At 48.4% G+C, this 17,473-nt stretch overlaps 8 protein-coding genes across 11 annotated transcripts; 4 read left to right on the top strand and 4 right to left on the bottom strand.

Moving 5' to 3' along the window:
- Positions 1-188: 188 nt before the first annotated feature.
- Positions 189-744, top strand: FOXG_20969 (uncharacterized protein; the record flags this gene model as incomplete). Its single annotated transcript, XM_018401298.1, has 3 exons — positions 189-334; positions 387-583; positions 635-744. 3 exons carry the CDS (start codon positions 189-191, stop codon positions 742-744), a joined length of 453 nt encoding a protein of 150 aa, XP_018251957.1.
- A 335-nt stretch (positions 745-1,079) lies between these two features.
- FOXG_12530 (uncharacterized protein) lies at positions 1,080-2,954 on the top strand (the record flags this gene model as incomplete). Its single annotated transcript, XM_018392346.1, has 1 exon — positions 1,080-2,954. The coding sequence occupies one exon, from the start codon at positions 1,080-1,082 to the stop codon at positions 2,952-2,954; it is 1,875 nt and encodes a 624-aa protein (XP_018251956.1).
- A 1,928-nt stretch (positions 2,955-4,882) lies between these two features.
- On the top strand, positions 4,883-5,199 carry FOXG_20968 (nuclear transcription Y subunit beta; the record flags this gene model as incomplete). Its single annotated transcript, XM_018401297.1, has 2 exons — positions 4,883-4,982; positions 5,066-5,199. 2 exons carry the CDS (start codon positions 4,883-4,885, stop codon positions 5,197-5,199), a joined length of 234 nt encoding a protein of 77 aa, XP_018251955.1.
- Positions 5,200-5,864: 665 nt separating this feature from the next.
- Positions 5,865-6,965, bottom strand: FOXG_12529 (uncharacterized protein; the record flags this gene model as incomplete). Its single annotated transcript, XM_018392345.1, has 2 exons — positions 5,865-6,838; positions 6,905-6,965. 2 exons carry the CDS (start codon positions 6,963-6,965, stop codon positions 6,063-6,065), a joined length of 837 nt encoding a protein of 278 aa, XP_018251954.1. The 3' UTR covers positions 5,865-6,062.
- Positions 6,966-8,167: 1,202 nt separating this feature from the next.
- FOXG_12528 (uncharacterized protein) lies at positions 8,168-10,002 on the bottom strand. 2 transcript variants are annotated; one of them, XM_018392343.1, is made up of 7 exons: positions 9,664-10,002; positions 9,567-9,586; positions 9,484-9,517; positions 9,349-9,422; positions 8,923-9,296; positions 8,783-8,878; positions 8,168-8,733 (listed from the first exon to the last, which is right to left on the bottom strand). In XM_018392343.1, exons 1-7 carry the CDS (start codon positions 9,863-9,865, stop codon positions 8,382-8,384), a joined length of 1,152 nt encoding a protein of 383 aa, XP_018251952.1. In that variant the 5' UTR covers positions 9,866-10,002; the 3' UTR covers positions 8,168-8,381. The 2 variants fall into 2 exon arrangements, with proteins under 2 accessions (XP_018251952.1, XP_018251953.1); XM_018392344.1 differs by having other exon boundaries at positions 9,349-9,517.
- Positions 10,003-10,617: 615 nt separating this feature from the next.
- On the top strand, positions 10,618-12,723 carry FOXG_12527 (uncharacterized protein). 3 transcript variants are annotated; one of them, XM_018392341.1, is made up of 6 exons: positions 10,618-10,860; positions 10,920-11,184; positions 11,239-11,402; positions 11,457-11,628; positions 11,692-12,004; positions 12,053-12,723. In XM_018392341.1, exons 1-6 carry the CDS (start codon positions 10,654-10,656, stop codon positions 12,549-12,551), a joined length of 1,620 nt encoding a protein of 539 aa, XP_018251950.1. In that variant the 5' UTR covers positions 10,618-10,653; the 3' UTR covers positions 12,552-12,723. The 3 variants fall into 3 exon arrangements, with proteins under 3 accessions (XP_018251950.1, XP_018251951.1, XP_018251949.1); XM_018392342.1 differs by having other exon boundaries at positions 10,623-11,184; XM_018392340.1 differs by having other exon boundaries at positions 10,641-10,860; positions 11,457-12,004; positions 12,053-12,699.
- An 84-nt stretch (positions 12,724-12,807) lies between these two features.
- On the bottom strand, positions 12,808-13,759 carry FOXG_12526 (uncharacterized protein; the record flags this gene model as incomplete). The annotated part of the gene is made up of 4 exons (XM_018392339.1): positions 12,808-12,844; positions 12,944-13,004; positions 13,176-13,554; positions 13,742-13,759. The coding sequence occupies 4 exons, from the start codon at positions 13,757-13,759 to the stop codon at positions 12,808-12,810; spliced, it is 495 nt and encodes a 164-aa protein (XP_018251948.1).
- Positions 13,760-14,256: 497 nt separating this feature from the next.
- Positions 14,257-16,683, bottom strand: FOXG_12525 (uncharacterized protein). Its single transcript, XM_018392338.1, has 2 exons — positions 16,311-16,683; positions 14,257-16,263 (listed from the first exon to the last, which is right to left on the bottom strand). The coding sequence occupies exons 1-2, from the start codon at positions 16,408-16,410 to the stop codon at positions 14,732-14,734; spliced, it is 1,632 nt and encodes a 543-aa protein (XP_018251947.1). The 5' UTR covers positions 16,411-16,683; the 3' UTR covers positions 14,257-14,731.
- Between the last annotated feature and the right edge of the window lie 790 nt (positions 16,684-17,473).

Raw genomic sequence — 17,473 nt, 5'->3', positions numbered from 1 at the left:
AATCCATCGAGACACTCGGTACCTACCAGTCCTTCATCCTCCAAGCCTCGCTCGGCTTCGCCAACCTTAGCATCAGAGCACACATACTAGCAAGACATAGCCTAGAACAAAACGGCTTTTAAGCCCGATGAACCTAATACTTCAAGATCAAGTTGCAGATTTGGCAGACGTCTCATCGAAAAGCGAGTATGGATCAAGACACAGGACGGGCGATAAGAATGTTCTGGCCGCGCGAATGTGTCGTGAAAATCAGAATTGCACGGCCTCGTGCATTCGAAACAGAGGCTCCAGGCTTATATGAGGTCGATGGTCTTCTTGTTGATACTCAAAAAGGGTGGGCCATTTTTGTGATGTGATTGTCGCCAGAACGATGCTAACTGAGATAGTATTGTCCTCACAGTTCGGCGTGCCACTGGCCCGGGGCCCTTTTCTGGCGTCATGATACTCCGAGATAAGCAGGAAGTGGAGGTTCGTCCCATATACTGTGACCCCGTACATGACTTTGGGTTCTTGCAATACAATCCAAAGTCGGTCCAGCACCTAGATCTTGTCGCTGTCGACCTTGTTTCCGACCCTCCAAAAGGTAAGCGTTTACATTGGTGACTTGGAGACGACGTTTGCTAACACTATAGAGCCTCAACCCGGTTCGAAGACCCTTGCTATGTCATCGACAAAAAGGGGGATTTACTTGATAGCTACATCACTCATGTAGTTGGCCTGGAGCATGAAATCCACCGTGGCTGAGAAGACATGAAGCCAAAAAAGGAAGTGACATAAAAAGCAAATAACATATCACCATCATCATTACGATTGGGAAGGGATGACATTATTGCTCAGTTACATTCGGGAGATTCCCGGAGATCTAGATTCTGCTTTGTTTTGGTGAATATCAATCAGTGGAGGGAGTAACACGGCACAGCATCTCCTCTCTGAATGTTACTGAGGAGTCTCTTCCCCTCACGTACCCGATACACGTACTCAGGCAGATCCAGAATAGGGAGGAGGTGAAGAGAGGCGACATCCAGGCTCTCTTCACACTCAAGAATTCTTGCTATCCTCATCATCGAGGGATTCTCATTATGGCTCATAGCGTCCTGCCAGGAGGATCCGCAGATGGTAAGCTCGAAGACGGAGACATTCTCCTCAAAATCAACGGATGCACCGTCATTGATTTGCCTTCTCTCAACATGGTATTTGATGAGAACATTGGCAAAAACGTGACCATCCTCGTCCAGAGATCTCAACGGCATCTTGAGCTGGACATCGCAGTCCAGAACCTCCACGAAACTACCCCCAGCTCCCTATTGATGATTGACGACGCTACTTTCCACGATGTCTCATGCCATGACGCTTACCGATTCCGTCACTCTTGTCAGGGCGTCTTCATAAGCAGCACTGGCCATTGCCTTCAGCCGATCGATGCAGGTGCCATTATTCAGAGAGTCAGATACATGCCAACCCGAAACATTGCCGAATTTATAGACGTTATAAGAAAGATCCCTGCTGGAACTCGGGTACTGACCGAATTCTGGCACCCCATCCAGCAGCGTGTCATGTACGAGGTTGTTACGATCGATTTTGGATGGTCACCATCTCTGAAAGTGTTCAGAAGGGATGGCATGACAGGCAAATGGGACGTTGAAGCCCATGAGAAACTATCAGCTACTATCAAAACAACGTGTAACGTCACATCGCGTGTCCATTCTGCCCATGGAACAGCCTCAACAGTTGCAGAGATTAGGAGCACTACCTTGGTCCACGTTGAATGCCGCCCACAATCTACAATCGAGGGGCAAGACGCGAACATGAAATCGGGTTTGGGACTTGTCATCGATGCTCAAAGCGGTTTTGTCCTTGTTTCGAGGGCTATTGTATTGAATTCATTCTGTGACATTCAAGTCACGGTTGCCGACTCAGCTGTACTCCCTGCATCCGTCAAGTGTCTACATCCATGGCACCACTGGGCCATCATTTGCTACGACGCCAACCTCGTGCGCGTCCCAGTCAAGAGCGCAAAACTAAGTACAGAAGACATCTCGCAAGGACAGAAGATCACCTTTGTAGGATGTAACGGCAGTGGTGAGATTGTGGAGGCTTCTACATCAGTCACCAAAGTCATTGCGCATGGGCTAGAACCCCTGTGCCTGTGTCTGCTTACAGCTCGTCTGATCAACATTGACAGGATTGAGGTGGAGGCAGCGCTCAGCAATGAGTGCAACACTGGTTTTTTCATTGCAACTGATGCCACTGTCCAAGGACTCTGGATAGCTCCCGAAAGCGCGTGCCCGAATAAACATCGATTTGGAATAAACTCGCAGGAAATAGCCGCAATTGCCGAAAAGCTCAGCCAAGGAGTGGATATAAGTTTCTGGAGACTTCCTCTTGAGCTTCAATCAGTCAAGATTACCGACATTGAGGCCATGGGCGTATCTACTGAGTGGATCAACAAGGTCCTAGCCGAGTGTTCGGACCGTCGCATGTTGATGGTGAAACGGACCTGGAGCCAGGTGCCTCATCAGTTTCAAGTTCGGGATATACTGCTTAGTTTGAATGGCAAGCTTGTCACCCGGCCTTCCGACGTCAATATCACGGATCCAGAAGAGGTTTGTGACGTGGTAGCTTCCCGCGAGGGTAAAGAGATTACCATCCGGGCTTCTCCCGTTCCCGAGCACGATTTTGAAACAACACAGCTTGCAACCTTTAGCGGCCTAGTTGTGCACAAGCCGTACCGCACTGTGCGTCACTTCATCGACGAACTTCCCAGCGAGATTTTGGTTGCGAGCATGTACCCAGGATCGCCTGCACATTGGTATGGCGTAACTTTAATGTGTTTCATCATATCTATCGATGGTAAACCTGTATCGTGTATCACATCGTTGTTGAGTGTCATTTCTCAAATTCCCAACAACAAGGGTATGTTCTGCGCGATCGCCTTCTTGGATGCAACCACCTAACCGGGATTTCTATAGAATTTATGATGGTTATAAAAGGCTGCAATGGCCAGAGTCGAGAGGTCACTTTGAAGAAAGATGAATGCTTTTTCTCAACCACAGAATGGCGTCATTGTCCATCGGTTCCTCGAGGCTGGGAGAAGATCTCCTCTGATTAGAAACGACTGGGAAATTATGTTGAGCGTTCTATGAAGCGTGCTCGACCGGAAATTTCTCAAGATGTGGATGGTAGACCTGGTACGCAGTGTTCGCCAAAGGCTTTAGAGCGATCTTTCGACTCTGTTTCGGAGGATTCTTTTGACATTGTAGGGTAGTAAACCGGTTACTACTTTGCATTAGTTGCTCCAACGCTGTTCATGAAGATGGCCATATGAACAACTATGAGCAAGCGCTAGACAACCAGCTCTCCGACTCATCCACAGATAATGACAGAGTCTCTGTCTTGACAGATGACAATGACATTACGGTCATTGCTGACGACACCATAGAGTAACACAGTGTGTATAGAAGAAGTGGAGGCCTACGATATCGCATCAGACGGAAACGTTGGGACTCAATTGACACATGCCAAGGATATCAATGCGCTGCTGTGTTGCCAGACGACTTGTGCACTGAGGAGACGACTGGAATGCTCGAGATATCGATTCAAGAATGATTTCGATGAAAAAGCTTGACGAGCTGCTGAAGATGTCTGGAGGGAGTGCCTGAAGCGAAAGGCCAATACGCAAACATTACCGAATGGCTCCTCTGGCCATTGTCTGATGGCGTGGAGTCCGGCTGGGGCCGCCGGAGAAACAAAGCTGGACAGTCGGTACTGCATACAACAAGAGTTGGTTACTGCGTTCGTTTAGGCGGCGGTTGTATCATCTATCAGGATGAAAGAAGATCGCTGTCAAGACACCGTAGATCGCGGGTTGCAGGCTCGCCTTCGACACGGCGCCCGTCTTGAGCAGGTACGAAATAATTTGCCAGACGAAGGTCTAGACACCCACCTCGGCCATAGCTATAACCGTCACCAAGATCTGGCTGATTAACAAAAAATGTATCAGTTTTCTCGCTATTCACATATACAGCACCCTTTCCACAACTGAGATAATTTTACAATCCTCGTTTTGAAGGCAAACATGCATGCTTTCATATGTTATATGAAGCTGGATACCAGGCCTGTCGTGTGGGAAGAAATGCTGGTCGACTACATTCTTGCGTTTACCTTTGGAAGATTGTTGGCTCTGGTTAGGCGCGATCTGCTACATCAAGCTAACCCGTTCGTGTTCCACAGTTGTAGCAAAAATGAGGCATCCATGAAGTCCGTGACACCCTTAACCTGGGAAGATTGTCCGCAACTCCCCTGCCAAGGCGTTTTGTCACTAGTCGATATCATCCTCTCAGGAAGAAAATCCCCGGCCTCCGGACTGCATTTGCATGGCGCACCCTGGTCTAAAGCGGGCTGCCGTTCCGCAGCCACGCTGCTCCTTCTTTTCTCGATTGGCACGTAATACGACAGGCGTAAATGAGCAACCCGATTGGACCAAGAACCGCTGTTGTGATGTAAAGGCCCCTAGCGCCCAGCGCATCAACGTGACTATGCTCTCTTCTTTTCCGCCCACCATGTCTTAGATGTCATCGGTAGCGAGCTATTGTCAATATTTATTTAAGAAGTCATTAATGAAGCTCATAACGACTACAAACTTTCAGCTGCTTTTTCTTTTTTCGTCGGTCCATCGTTCGAGGAACCAAAGCTTCGGCGAATCGATAGCCTGTTATGAGCAACCAGCAGCAACCGCCCACAAACTCTGTGGCGAACGATGGACCTTAGGTAAAAGAACAAGATCTTTTGCTACCTCTTGCGAATGGTAGGATACAATTTACAAAACCTTCCACCTATAGTGCCCGCACTAACGACAACAAACGTCGCTCTAGTCATACGGATCATGCGGAAGGCCTTGCCCGCAGATGCCAAGTTAGCAAAAGATGCACAAGAGTGCATGCAGCAGTGCGTTAGCGAGTTCGTCTCGTTCATCGCCAGCGAAGGTATGGTTGACTCTTACATCTATGTGCACCAGTCAATACTTTATCCTTCTTCCTACAATACACTAATTAAAGGGACTTGATAGCAGCCGAGAATGCCCAACGGGAAAAGCGGAAAACAGTCACTGGCGACGACATATTGGTTGCCCTGAAACAATTAGGATTTGAAAACTACGGTGAGGTTCTGAGAGTTTATCTTTCTAAGTTGCGAGATCTTTGAGGCTCTGTGTATATTACAGTTCAAAGGTCTGAGTTCATTTGGATTTAGCAGTGTGTTGGCTTGATGCATCTCGTTGGGTGATCGTAAGCTTTAACTATGAAGCAATCTAAGTATCGTGAGATTCGTTACCGGCTTCACTCGCCAATCGCTGCGGAGCTCATTCCGCGACACCATGCAGTCCTGCTAATCAACGTCGCTCAGGTCGATGCGGATAAGGCGAACATTGTGCCTTAGCCTTTTGTCTCAAGAAGAATTTAGCGTGTAAATTTCATTGGTCAGCGCATTTAGTGATGCAGGAATGCTGCTAGAATGAATCTGGTTACAACATATCAAAGAGAAGCTCTGCGCTTAGCAAGAGACAAGCGAACTCGTTTCACTCTGGATGAGGAAGCGAAACGGGTTTTGCAAACCATCACATTCCGAGATCAGATATCCTGAGAGGTAGCTTCCCAGGCCATATGTTGAGTCAGAGCAACCTATTTCTGGCGTGCATCGAGTGGCTCCCTTCCTAGAACTACCAACGTCATGTGGTTTACTGAATAGTGTTTGGCATTAGACTTGATGAACTAGTACCTCAGCAGGAATAACTATGACTACAAATGCATGAGAAAACTCATGGAGGCGCGGGAGACAGAGTGTCTCTGCAGGCTCGGAGAAAGGCTTCCGACTCTCATCCATTTCTTGTGCAGCTTGCTCCTTCTCCCGCTGACGCTCATCCTTGATTTGCTTCAGATCAAGCTCTGTCTGAGGATCCTCATTGCCTTCTAAGCAATCTCTCTTCGGTCTTCACTGAATGGTTCAAGTTCATAGCACTTCGACAGCTAATAGATGAGTTTCAGTGCTCACGCAGCCCGACGACCACTCTAGAGAGGAATTGGCTTCTTGAGGACGCGGTATTCGACATAGTCCTCACCATCAATACTAATAATGGTGCCTTGTGATACGAGCTTACCGGAAAATGGACCCTGCGTCTTGCGTTCATACTTCACGCCGGCGTTCATTTTGGCGTCTTGGGCATTTGTTCTTAGCCGCAGACTGTCCTGGCGTGCCCAGATCTCGTTAAGACGTTGAATGTCGTCTGGCTCGTGTAAATACTGCTGCCCGTTAACCGCCAAACCGGAGATATTTGCGGCTGCGGCTTGGGCTGCTGCACGTTCATGGTTTGCTGCTCGTAGATGAGCGCGTTTCTGAGCGCATTTCTGAGCGAGTTCGAGGCGTGCAATTTCACGCTTGGCTAGAGCAGACATTCTTTCGATTTTATTGTGGCTCAGAGACGTCGTGCCCGTGGTTTGGCGGGGAGCTGGGGCAGGCTGAGGAGGAGTGTCCATCTCTATGGGATCCTTACTCGATGTAACAGCGTCACCATGCCCAACCTGTGCCTGCCGCTTCTTTTTCAAAGCTCGTGGCGATTGCCTCTGCTCAAGCCGTTCTTTCGGTACCGACTGTATATCGCTCTTGATGGAGTTCATTCCGTGATGGGAGCTAATATCAGGGATGATTTCTACCTGGGCATGAAGACCTCGTGTAAACTGACTGCTGTTCTCAAATTCCAACTGCTCGTCTGCAGGTGAACGGTGGTTGTTGGCATCAGCAGACATCTCGCCCTGGTGGGCCGTGTGATTTTGGCCGGAATTCTGTCCTACATCCCGTCTCCTGTGATGATTAGCAAGGCAGATAGTACAGTGCTTCCACAAACGACACGTACCAACGCCGACATTGTCGGAGGAAGGCAGGATTGTCACTATCGGGATGCTTCCTGCGTACATGAGATCTAAAACTATCCTTCCTCGCCCACTCTTGCTTATTTTTGCAACCTCTAATAGTGCACACCCAGTAAATGTCCGGCTTTTTCTTCAGACAGGGTATTTGATGTCGAGCAAGATCACTTTCATTTCGAAACCCCCGTGCGCAGGCAGAGCACTTTTGCGGCAACGTATGACCTGTCTGGTGCTTGCTGGAAGTATAAGTGTAAGCTTTGTGGAGAATATATGAAGTTGTTGTGATGGTTTTTTTACCTCAATTCACTAGGAATCCGGAATGAAGCTGAACATAAATTACAGGCATGTGCTTGCTTCGGCGCTGTTTTGGGGTTTGTTCGCTTCAATCTGGCCATCGTGGTGCTGATATATCAGGTAGCAGTGGCCTTCCTTCTGATAAAGAAATGTGATTCCGCCGGTATCCGTAATAAGTATACGGTATTTCTCAGAATCTTGGCGGCTTGTGATACTACAGGGTTACTAACGTGTTCGTGAGCACAACACGACTGGACAACGTGATGGACAAGGTAGTATCAGTGTGTATCTTATTGAAAACTTGCGAGTATCAACCTCAATGGGAGGGAATATGATGGAAGTGTGAGAAAGTCTGCGCAACGGATGCCATGATTCAAGAAGGCGAGACCAGTACTCACTTATTTATTAAGAAAGGAGAAGAAGCGTGAGTAGGAAGAGCCGATCTCTCCGCCTCAGAACATGGATGTATGGGGCGTTAGGATTGTATGATCTATCGTTACTCATACCAATCCTGAAACCAACAGCCGTTCCTCCCCAGCTTAGTAGTGGGGCTATAATTCAAGCTAATTTCCAGCTCAGGGGCCTGACAAGCTTGACTTATTTAGACTTGAGTGGGCAGATGGGCTCGCAAAAAGGTGTCAAGGGCGCACAAGCGTGCGTCACAATCTTGTATGAGTACGCGTTGACATGAAAAGTAGCTTTGTAACCAAACACCAGTCAAAAGTTGAACAAGACTCTTATCGCTAATTCCGCTCGTGCGTAGAGAAACATCGTTTAATCGACGACAACGAGTACGGCGAGGATATAGGCTGTCATGTTTGCAAGAGACAGGCTGGTTGAACTAGGTAAGATGACGGTTGGGGGACGGCCGTGCAGCCCAGCCGAAATGGGATAGTGAACTACATCGTTCTTGGACCTGGCGTGACAGCAGACTGAGGTTTTTGATTGTTTAGGGGTATCGGTAGACAAAACAGATTGAGGAGGCAAGTAGCCAGGTTTCTTTCAGCACCAGATTAGTGTGAATATACTACCAAGGCTCCTTTTCTTTTCTACAAGTTTCTTTTCCTGGTAAGATATAATGTCAAAAACTTGGTACGTCAGCGTGACGCCTGAGGCAGAATCCTGATGTAAGGCTAGCGATCTCCCATTCTTTCCATGGAATCTCGGCTCTTAGCGGGATGAATATTCGACTGTAAATGTCCGTGTTTGCAGAATCGACCTCTCACTGCCATCATCACGTTGCTCATTGCCGCTTTCATCGTCTCCTACTGCAACCCTATCTCCGTTCTTTGGGTCTCCTGGAAGTTGTTCCAGCTCAACGTCAAGCCCCTCAAAAGATTCATTGTACTGGCTATGTGCATTCGCGACCCTGGTCGGCCTACCATTATTCTGCTGCAGCCCGTATGACGGAACACCATGAGCTCTATTGGAAGACCCCATAAGCTGAGGCATGAAAAGCTTGAAGAATTGACGCAGTGTGGGCGTAGAGCCGCATATGACAAATAAATTACCTTCAATGAAGCTATGCTTGTCAGTATACGGACAACAGCTGAGCAAGGAAAATATCATACGTCCAGATGTTAGCTGGGGCAGCATCCCAGCTGGGATCTGTACTTGCCAGCACTACAGGTAAATATACCAAGCGGATAACCGATGAAACAACAGTCCTATGGTAGTTAGATATGTGCCGTGACGTAGACACACGACTCACATTGACGCAATCCCAAACACAACAATCACACCTGCCTTCTGTATCCTTGGCATATGGAGATTGGAAATCGTCGGAATCGGTAGAATGAAGAGCATCACGTCTGTGACAATGTTTGAAACGGCGGTGGCCATGTATAAGATCGCCGCATCGATACACTTGCCTTCCACTTTGAAGTTGAATGCTTTGCGCGGCGGAGTACAGACTAAGAACATCATAAGAGTGATGACGATTGTGTATAGACTGACGACGCCAATGGAGATCCACACAGCGATTCGGAAGAATCTTTGGGGCGAGATGCGTAGATAGTATGTAAGAAGAGAGAGCTTGGTGAAACCGTTGCATAACATATATATCGGCGCGGCAATGTAGCTTATCTAGGCGGAGCTGGTGTTAGTCAACTCGGTTGATATTTCCATGCCAACTTACTAAAGAATACCGCTGGTAGTTTTCGAGAGACATCTCCCACGAGTGGCTACACATACCGCGTTGCGCGATCGAGGCTGAAGTTGCAACAATGTTATGTCTAGCTAGCAAAATGCTTGGTTCTGTTCGACCACTTACCCGTCATCAACGCTTGCGTCAATAAGGAACAAACCTATCAATGGTAAGAATCAACCTATTTCTCATAAGACAAATGTCATTACCCAACCAAGAAACATGAAGCCTACAACCTTGTTTAGCAAGAAAAGCTCATCTGATTCCATCCATAATCGCATTTCAAAGAAGAGAGTTCTCACATACAGTCGTCGACCTCTAATTTCTTGCGGAGGCGGATCTTAGTGTAGAATCGCTGCAGTAGTGCGATGAATGCGAAAAGTGCCCCTATTCCAAATATCAGGTAATGCTCCGGGGCATATTGTTGCTCGGGGTCGTCAAAGTCGACAACATATCCTTCCGGAGGCAGCCGAAACACCTCTGTGCCATTGATACTGGGAAAAGACATTTCTAGGCCCCTGGGACGACGATGTAGACTTGAATTTCGTAAAAGAATGCACCTGCAGTTCTACAGAGAGAACCCTCAGGCGCGAATCTGGGCTTATAAGTAGATATTGTTGTACTGTGAGACAAACAACCTCGACAGTCTCAGGAGCCAAAACGGTCATGATCAGCAGCAGCCACAAGAACACAACCCATGTAAGAATAGATAATTGCATCAGACCATTCTAGACCAAGGTTTGTCAAGCAGGTCTACGCCCAGCTTCTGCAATCATAGCTAAGAAATTAAGCCCTAGACCCACCGGTCGTGGGCCATTTTCTCTAGTCGTTACAGCATCCGCCTGCCCCTGACTACATGAAGCCAGGGAAGCCAACGGGCGAGCGGGTGTTTGTAAAGCAGTAGGGATGCGCTATGTTGGCCGTTCAGGCTTTAGCGTATGACAAGGAACCTAAATACATTGTTAGCGGCCACGGATCCACCAGATCCGTGGGAAACCTTGACCTCTACGGATCAAGGCTAGCCCGGACCGGATGGACAGCTGGCGAGGCGACTTCCTTCACCTTCTATACTAGGCAGAGCTTGCGTTGAAGAATCAAGATGGCGTCGGTGCTCATAAGCAGGTGTGGGGGATATGTGGGGGAGGTGTGGGGTTTACATCGTTCATCATTGGTCCGTCTCATCGGAATGGACGAGCCGACAGACTAAGTGTTCGCAGTATATACAGTATGTGTCAGACGTTACTCCCATCCATGCACTACTAAGCCTCGTGGCATAAATGGATAAGAGATCCAAGTATGTGCCTCTATTTTCACTACTCTCCTCTATTTAAGTGCTCAACTTTTTGTCTCAATCTGCTGCATCTGTATCGCGATCCCAACCAGGCATACCTCTCTATCAATCGCTGTTCGACTACTCCTCTTCGCATAATGCAGGCTCTTACTACTGTCATCTTGCTGCTAGGCGCATGCACATATGCTTCGGAGGCCCGAAGCTTCTCTTGCGTACGTTTCATTCACACTCAGCTGACAGGGTGAACAACTTGCTCACGACAGATCCGAAGTGCGATGCCCTCACCAACATCCCTCAGCTGAAAAACAAGGTGTACATGCCAGAGACAACTCAATATGAGCAACGACTGAAAACGTATTATTCGGCTAACGCAGCCCTCGAACCCTGGTGCATGGTCATGCCCGAAAGCACTCAGGATGTCTCCCGGGTCGCCACAGTGGTATCAAAGCACAGCTGTCCATTTGGTAGTCGCAGCGGCGCCCACTCGGCCTTCAGAGGCGCGAACGGCGTCAAGGATGGTATAACCATAGACTTCGGTAATCTCATCACCTATCGCATAGCACACGATTGTTGTACTGATTGTCGTGCAGGTCACATGAATGCTACTGTCTATGATGCCAAGCACAAGCTTGCAAAGATCCAACCAGGCTCTAACTGGGGTCATGTGTACGAGGCCCTTGACCCATACGGAGTTGCCGCCGTCGGAGGCAGAGCTTCGGTGGTTGGGGTTGGTGGTTTCGTTACTGGTGGTGGGGTGAGTGACTCTTTTTACTTTCTTTTCATACACGAACCATACTTACCTGTTCAGTACTCCTTTCATACCAACGTCAAAGGCTTCGCTTGTGACCAGGTTGTCAACTTCGAGGTCGTTTTGGCCGATGGCAAAATTGTCAACGCCAACAGAAAGCAGAACCCTGATTTATGGAAAGCCCTCAAGGGCGGATCTGGCAATGTAGGATTCGTCACTCGTATTGATCAGCGTATGTTCTTACATAGTGCGTATGTTTGCCGTCGTGTCAATCTTCTAATTGCGATCCTTGCAGGTGTCGTCAGCTCGAACCAACTCTGGGGAGGCTTTATTGTCTTCGACTTGGCCCAGCGGCATGCTGTCTTTGACACCTACATCAAATTTGTCGAGGTCAACGAAGAGGACGCTGCTTCCCAGCTCATTGTTTCTGTCCAGTATGATGGAAAGCAGCGTCTGTTGCTGTCAGTCGTCTCAAATTCCGACGCCGTAGAGTCTCCCACTGCCTTCTCACCTCTCCTCAGCATCCCCAACACTTCCAACACATTGACCAGAGGGAAGATTGCCGATCTTGTGCCCCAATTTACGGGACCTACTCCTCTCGGCCTCTAGTAAGTTTTGCTCGCCGGCTTGTTCTAGGCACAACTGATCAATTGCAGCGCCAACTGGATGACTGGAATGACTGCAAACGATATCCGCATCATGAAATTCATGGACGAGAAACACGAAGAGTATGTTGGCAAGATGAAGGCTGCCGCCCCTGGTTCCGACTTCAGTATCCTTGTCCAGTTTCAGCCTGTCACCGCTTTGATGGTGAGCCATGCTCGAGAGAACGGCGGCAATGTTCTTGGCCTGGAAGATGTTACTGCTGATGGCCCTACGCTCATGTGGCTTATCGCCGTTACCGTCGATACGGCTGAGAACCAGGAGAAGATCTATCCCCTGACTCTGGAGTACAGGGCTGCTGTCAATGCTTATGCTACCGCAATTGGTATCAATAAAAACTGGGAATATCTCAACTATGCGTTGGGTGACCAGAATCCTCTTTCGCATTACGGCGCTAGGAACATTCAGACAATGAGAAGAGCATCGAAGAAGTACGACCCTCACGGTGTTTTTCAGCGCCTACGAGCTTCTGGTTTCAAGATACCAGAGTAATTATTTCCATCTCTGGAAGGGTGGACTCTAGATACTCCTTACATGAAGATCCAAGCTTAGATTGCGAGACGCATGCCGGACTGTACATCACTAGAAACCGTATAAGGTCAAGAACCAGGAATATACTCACTCCCATTGATTTGTAATATCGAGATCTTCTCATTTATGACAATAAGATGTAAAGATAAACAGCTGATGTTGATGGTTCTACAGGGTGTTGATAACAAGTGTGATATGCCATCCCATCGGTCTCCAATCACGTAGAGGCTTTTCGCAATTGGCGCTCCATCCAGCTGAGGCAGAAGGTAGTGGACAACCTTGATTCGGATTATCAGTCACCGGCAGAGTGCACTCGTACTACGGCCCTATCAACCCCGAGACTTGATACTTACCAAACGTAGGGCGAGGCCGTTGAGACGTCGAAAACGAAATTGATTGTTAGGAATTCCGAACCTAATCCCGGGGACCAGGTTATCTTCGCCAGGCAAAAAGATCACTGATGACTGAAGTGTAACTGTTGATAATCGTTGATTGTTTCTATTGAGCTCACTGTTCTATCGTAATGGCATTGAATACCAGAGCAAGACTCAAATGCTTTGTTGGGATCGGTCACGTGAAGCTTACACTCAATCTCCTTGTCTGAAAGCTTTTCGAGGCTACTTGGAGCATAGATGGGCCAGATGTCGATTCCGCCATCGTCGTACTTAATAGCCTGAGAGGTTACTCCCTTGACAAATTGTAGCTGCTGGTCCCAGGGCGCCGGAACCCCTCCCGCCAACATCGATTGTGACACATCAGGGAGATAGAGAATATCGGTTCCAACAGGGCACGCGTCGTCCTTAGCAAAGGCTTTGTCGCACTCTTCCTGGATAAGGTCCACGGCATCTTTGACGGTAGTGACATCGATGACGAAGAGGGGCTTCTCACGTTCCTCAATTGGTTGAGCATTGTGCTGCTTGAAGGCATCTCGGTTGGCGCCGAGGCTAACTGACAAATGCCCTGACTGACAGATGATAGATAGACAGATAAAGTGCTTTTCGTTTAGTGGATATCCAGAGCCCTTATTTTAGACGAAGAAGCAAATATTGGCATCAGTACCGCATCCGTTGTGGCGAGAAGCTTGCTACACAAAGGAGTCTTTGAATTCGAACCTGCAACAGGGGGTTATTCCTCCGAGTTAATTTACAAACCATCTCCACCCTGCTCATCTTATTCTACGTATACACTCGCCGAACAGGCGCTAATTACGAGGTTTGTTGGTCTTTGTCCACAATTCTATTGTTCTTTATTCGTCATTGGAGAAGAGCAGGAGTGAAACTGGTTTTAGGGAAGAATCTGTCCACCTGACAGCTGCAAGCTAAAGATGAAAATTGCTGGTCCCAAGGTTAAACTTTAGACTGCTAACTAGGGCGATGGAGACAAGGGATCTTCTTTCGTAACGACAGCCGCAAGGAGTCTGCAGGAAGCTTGGCTCTCACATGCGCCTGGCTTAGACTGAAGCCCCCGAGTCACAAGAGTTCATAAGGGCTTTTTAGATACACTTCAGGTGACTGTGCAGTTTCTGCTGGCGGTAATTCATTTTCGTAACAAAGGGCCCACAGTCCTTGTACAAAAAGGAAAATACATTGTAGGCGGGACTTGCATCCGTGAAGAGATGGCAGTCAGAGCCAAATTATGCTCTGGGAAACTGTCTTTTCGATCAAGATTCGGAGGTTTCTAAATGACGGATTTCTCCTCACACAGGCCAGAGAGTCGCCCAAACTACATTTGTGCTCGTTTTGATCCTTTGGTTCTTCGACTATCATTTACACAGTTCGCACATGTGCTACGCTGAGCTCTAATCGCGTTATCTAGCAAGCAATAGTACTTGGGTTCATGTTTAACTTCCTCTGGAGATGCTGCCGAATGTGAATTCGCTTCTGACTTAACTCCATCCGTCCACGTTGTGCTGAACTCTGTTTTCATAGCTTCCGGGCCTAAATATGTTAATGATAGAGGTCTTTTGAATGACGAGAGTATTGTGGCTATCTAGACGATCTATTAGAGAGAAGGTCAATTCAAACCAAACAAATCGTGACGACTGACATAAGTCGCGAGGGAACTCCACATCACCGATAAAACGCTCAACCAATGCCCTCCGTTACCAGGAAGCACTTGTGTGACATATCTGTCCAGTCGATTCACCACCTCATGCAATGGTACCCATCGATAACCTCCTCAGAAATATAATGGTTCCAGCTGCTCGCGTTTACATCCTCGCTCTTCTTCATGCAAGGCCTCTCAGCGTACTGCTTCATGTTGGCCACATCTTGTGATGTACATCCTCGCTTTAGGACGGCATTGGCTGTCGAAGACTTATCCTGTCGTTCCCTGAGGAGATGGCGTCGAAGAGACTCGGTTACCTCAGTCGCCCTCATGTTGCGACGAGTGGTGCGAGGTGACAGCGCAGCTTGAGGCTGAATTTGATTGGGGCTAGTAATGATGGGCTGAGCGCTAGACCTAGGCACCTCAGGAATAGGCTTGAGACCAGGATCACGCATTTCCTTCATCATCAGGGTTACGTCGTGAGAATCACTTGGTGAAGCACCCAGTGATGAACCATCAGCCATAAGACATCGGGAAATGGCTGGTGCCGATTTGGAAGCGTCGTTACCACGATTGTGCGCGTCATCATTCTGAGCAAGCATGAGAGTAATAAGCGATCGTCGCGAGGTCAAGTTGCGATTGACGTCAAGTCGCTGGAAGAGCTTGCCATCCATGCTAGGTTTGCTATTATCCTCCGTTGAGTCTTCCCAGTCTGAAGAGTCGTCATCCTCATCAATGGCGTCCTCGTCGATGTAGTCGTCGGTATCCGGGTCTACAACAGTCTGATGATCAACTGTTCGTGTCATCACATTGTCACCAAAGGAGGCCTGATTCTTTGGCGCAGAGAGGAGCGAGCAAGATTGTGACGAAGCTATGGCGCTCTTGAGGGATCCATCTTCTTCAGATGAACCACCAATCTGGAATGCAGGCTTCTTGATGGGTTTGCTGTTGTTGTTGCTGAGGCTCTGGTCGTGCTCACTAGACGAACAAGAGCCTCCAAGCGCAAAGCGGGCGGGCTTCTTCAGTTGCACCACCTGGGCAGCAGGTGATGACTTGGGCGCGGGTTTCGTTGATGATCGATCACCGTCAGGTATTTGAAGACTGACAGTGAAGCCACGCGCAACAGTGGTCCGGGGCATGCTTTGAGGCGAAGGTTGTGGGGAACCCTCTGAAGCTGTGATGGAATTTGCAGGCGATTGTGACTCGGTTGTAGGAGAACTAGATCGCTCGAAAGCAGGAGGAGCTGGAAGAGAATCCTTGGTGACAGGAGCAACATGAGGAGGGCCCGACAGAGGCCCCTTATCCTTAACAATGGAAACAATCATCTTCTCGAAGTCGTCGCAGCGGCTCCGGGTGCTGACGCAAGAACCTTGACCTCGTCCACGAGGGGAGGCAATCCCAAGCGGTGCCAGTCCCGAAGCAGCATCGACTGCCTCTTCGTCTTCGAGGGACTCGACAGTGTCAAATAGCTGTGGTAGATCACATATATCCAACCCGAAAGGCATATTCTGGGTCTTTTCCTCGTTGTCAACAACAAAGGTCTCTTTTTTCAGGGTTGGCCAACTTCGCCAACTGAGATTCTTTAGTCTTTGTCCATGTTCAATAGAGTCTCCACATCGAAAGAAGACTGGCTTATCAGCACATGGAAAGTTAACGCATACAAGATCGACTTACCAGTCAACATGCTATACAGGGTAGCGGGATTACCAGTGCTGACTTTGTGAATGGCATTCGTATCCACGGCGAGAATGTGATTATCTAGACGACAAGGCATTGCAATTGAGTATTGAGTAATCTGAAGAGGTAATATCGTATTTGCAGATTGGCCGGACGTCTATACAACGTTGAAGATAAAGTGGTAGAAGACCATATAGAGGAGATGCCAGGGCTTGTAGAAAGGGCAATAATTGACAAATACAGCTGAACATGCGAGGATGTCGGGCACTTCATTAAATAAGTCTGTCGTGCCGTACCCGTGCCAATCAAGGCGTGCAGATGGACATCGACAAAAAGGAAAACGCAATGATGTATATGAGGTGCCGTCCCTTGGAACCATGGTAGGGCCATCTTATGCGTATCTAATTGTTCAATTATTTCTCTCTGGCGCCAAGCGACCAGGGGAACAGTCTGTAGCTCGTCATTTACCTACCGGGTAAGCTTCCGTCAGGATAACGCCATCCTCATGGCGCTAGTGTGTGCAAGGAACCCGGTTGACTGACGCACGGCCCCTGCAAGATGTTTACGTGGATGACAGGCATAGTGATTGGTTAGACTTTCACAGGATGATTGGGGCAACGGGTCGCGGAATTGCCGGATATGGTGTGTTGGACCCGGTCTAATATTGGAGGGCTTCCCCATCACGCCGATCTAGAGACCCGGCACGCCGCATGGATACCCCGCGTCAATTGTCAATTCCGATCGGCCGCTTTACGCTCAAGAACATTCTCGACAGGGACCCAGAAACGTCTAGAGATGGCCCCGAGAGAAATCTCAATTTGTGGGATCACACCAATTGCTGCCGTAGGTGTATTGTCCAAATTCATCATGCTTTTCACATGTCCAGAGAACGCAATCACGAAATTATCATCATCTTGTCTTATTTCAACTCTGTTCAGAATTCAGACTTCACCGAGTCAGCAAGACCATTCACCAATCACCGAGGAGGAACGATACAAATCGAAATGCCCGCACGTTACTGCGGCATAAACTGAGAAGATCCTTTTAAGTCAGCCAGAGGCAAACGCTAGCAAGTTCTGACAGACAATATAGCAGCATCCCATCTCGTCATCGATGCATATCGCCGTTTTTTCTGGCATACTGGGTCGGCAGCTAACTAG

Source organism: Fusarium oxysporum, chromosome 3, assembly GCF_000149955.1.
Source record: "Fusarium oxysporum f. sp. lycopersici 4287 chromosome 3, whole genome shotgun sequence".
In the NCBI taxonomy this organism is placed as follows: domain Eukaryota; kingdom Fungi; phylum Ascomycota; class Sordariomycetes; order Hypocreales; family Nectriaceae; genus Fusarium; species Fusarium oxysporum.
The sequence above is the reverse complement of the archived record's forward strand: the minus strand, read 5'-3'. Positions and strand labels throughout refer to the sequence as shown.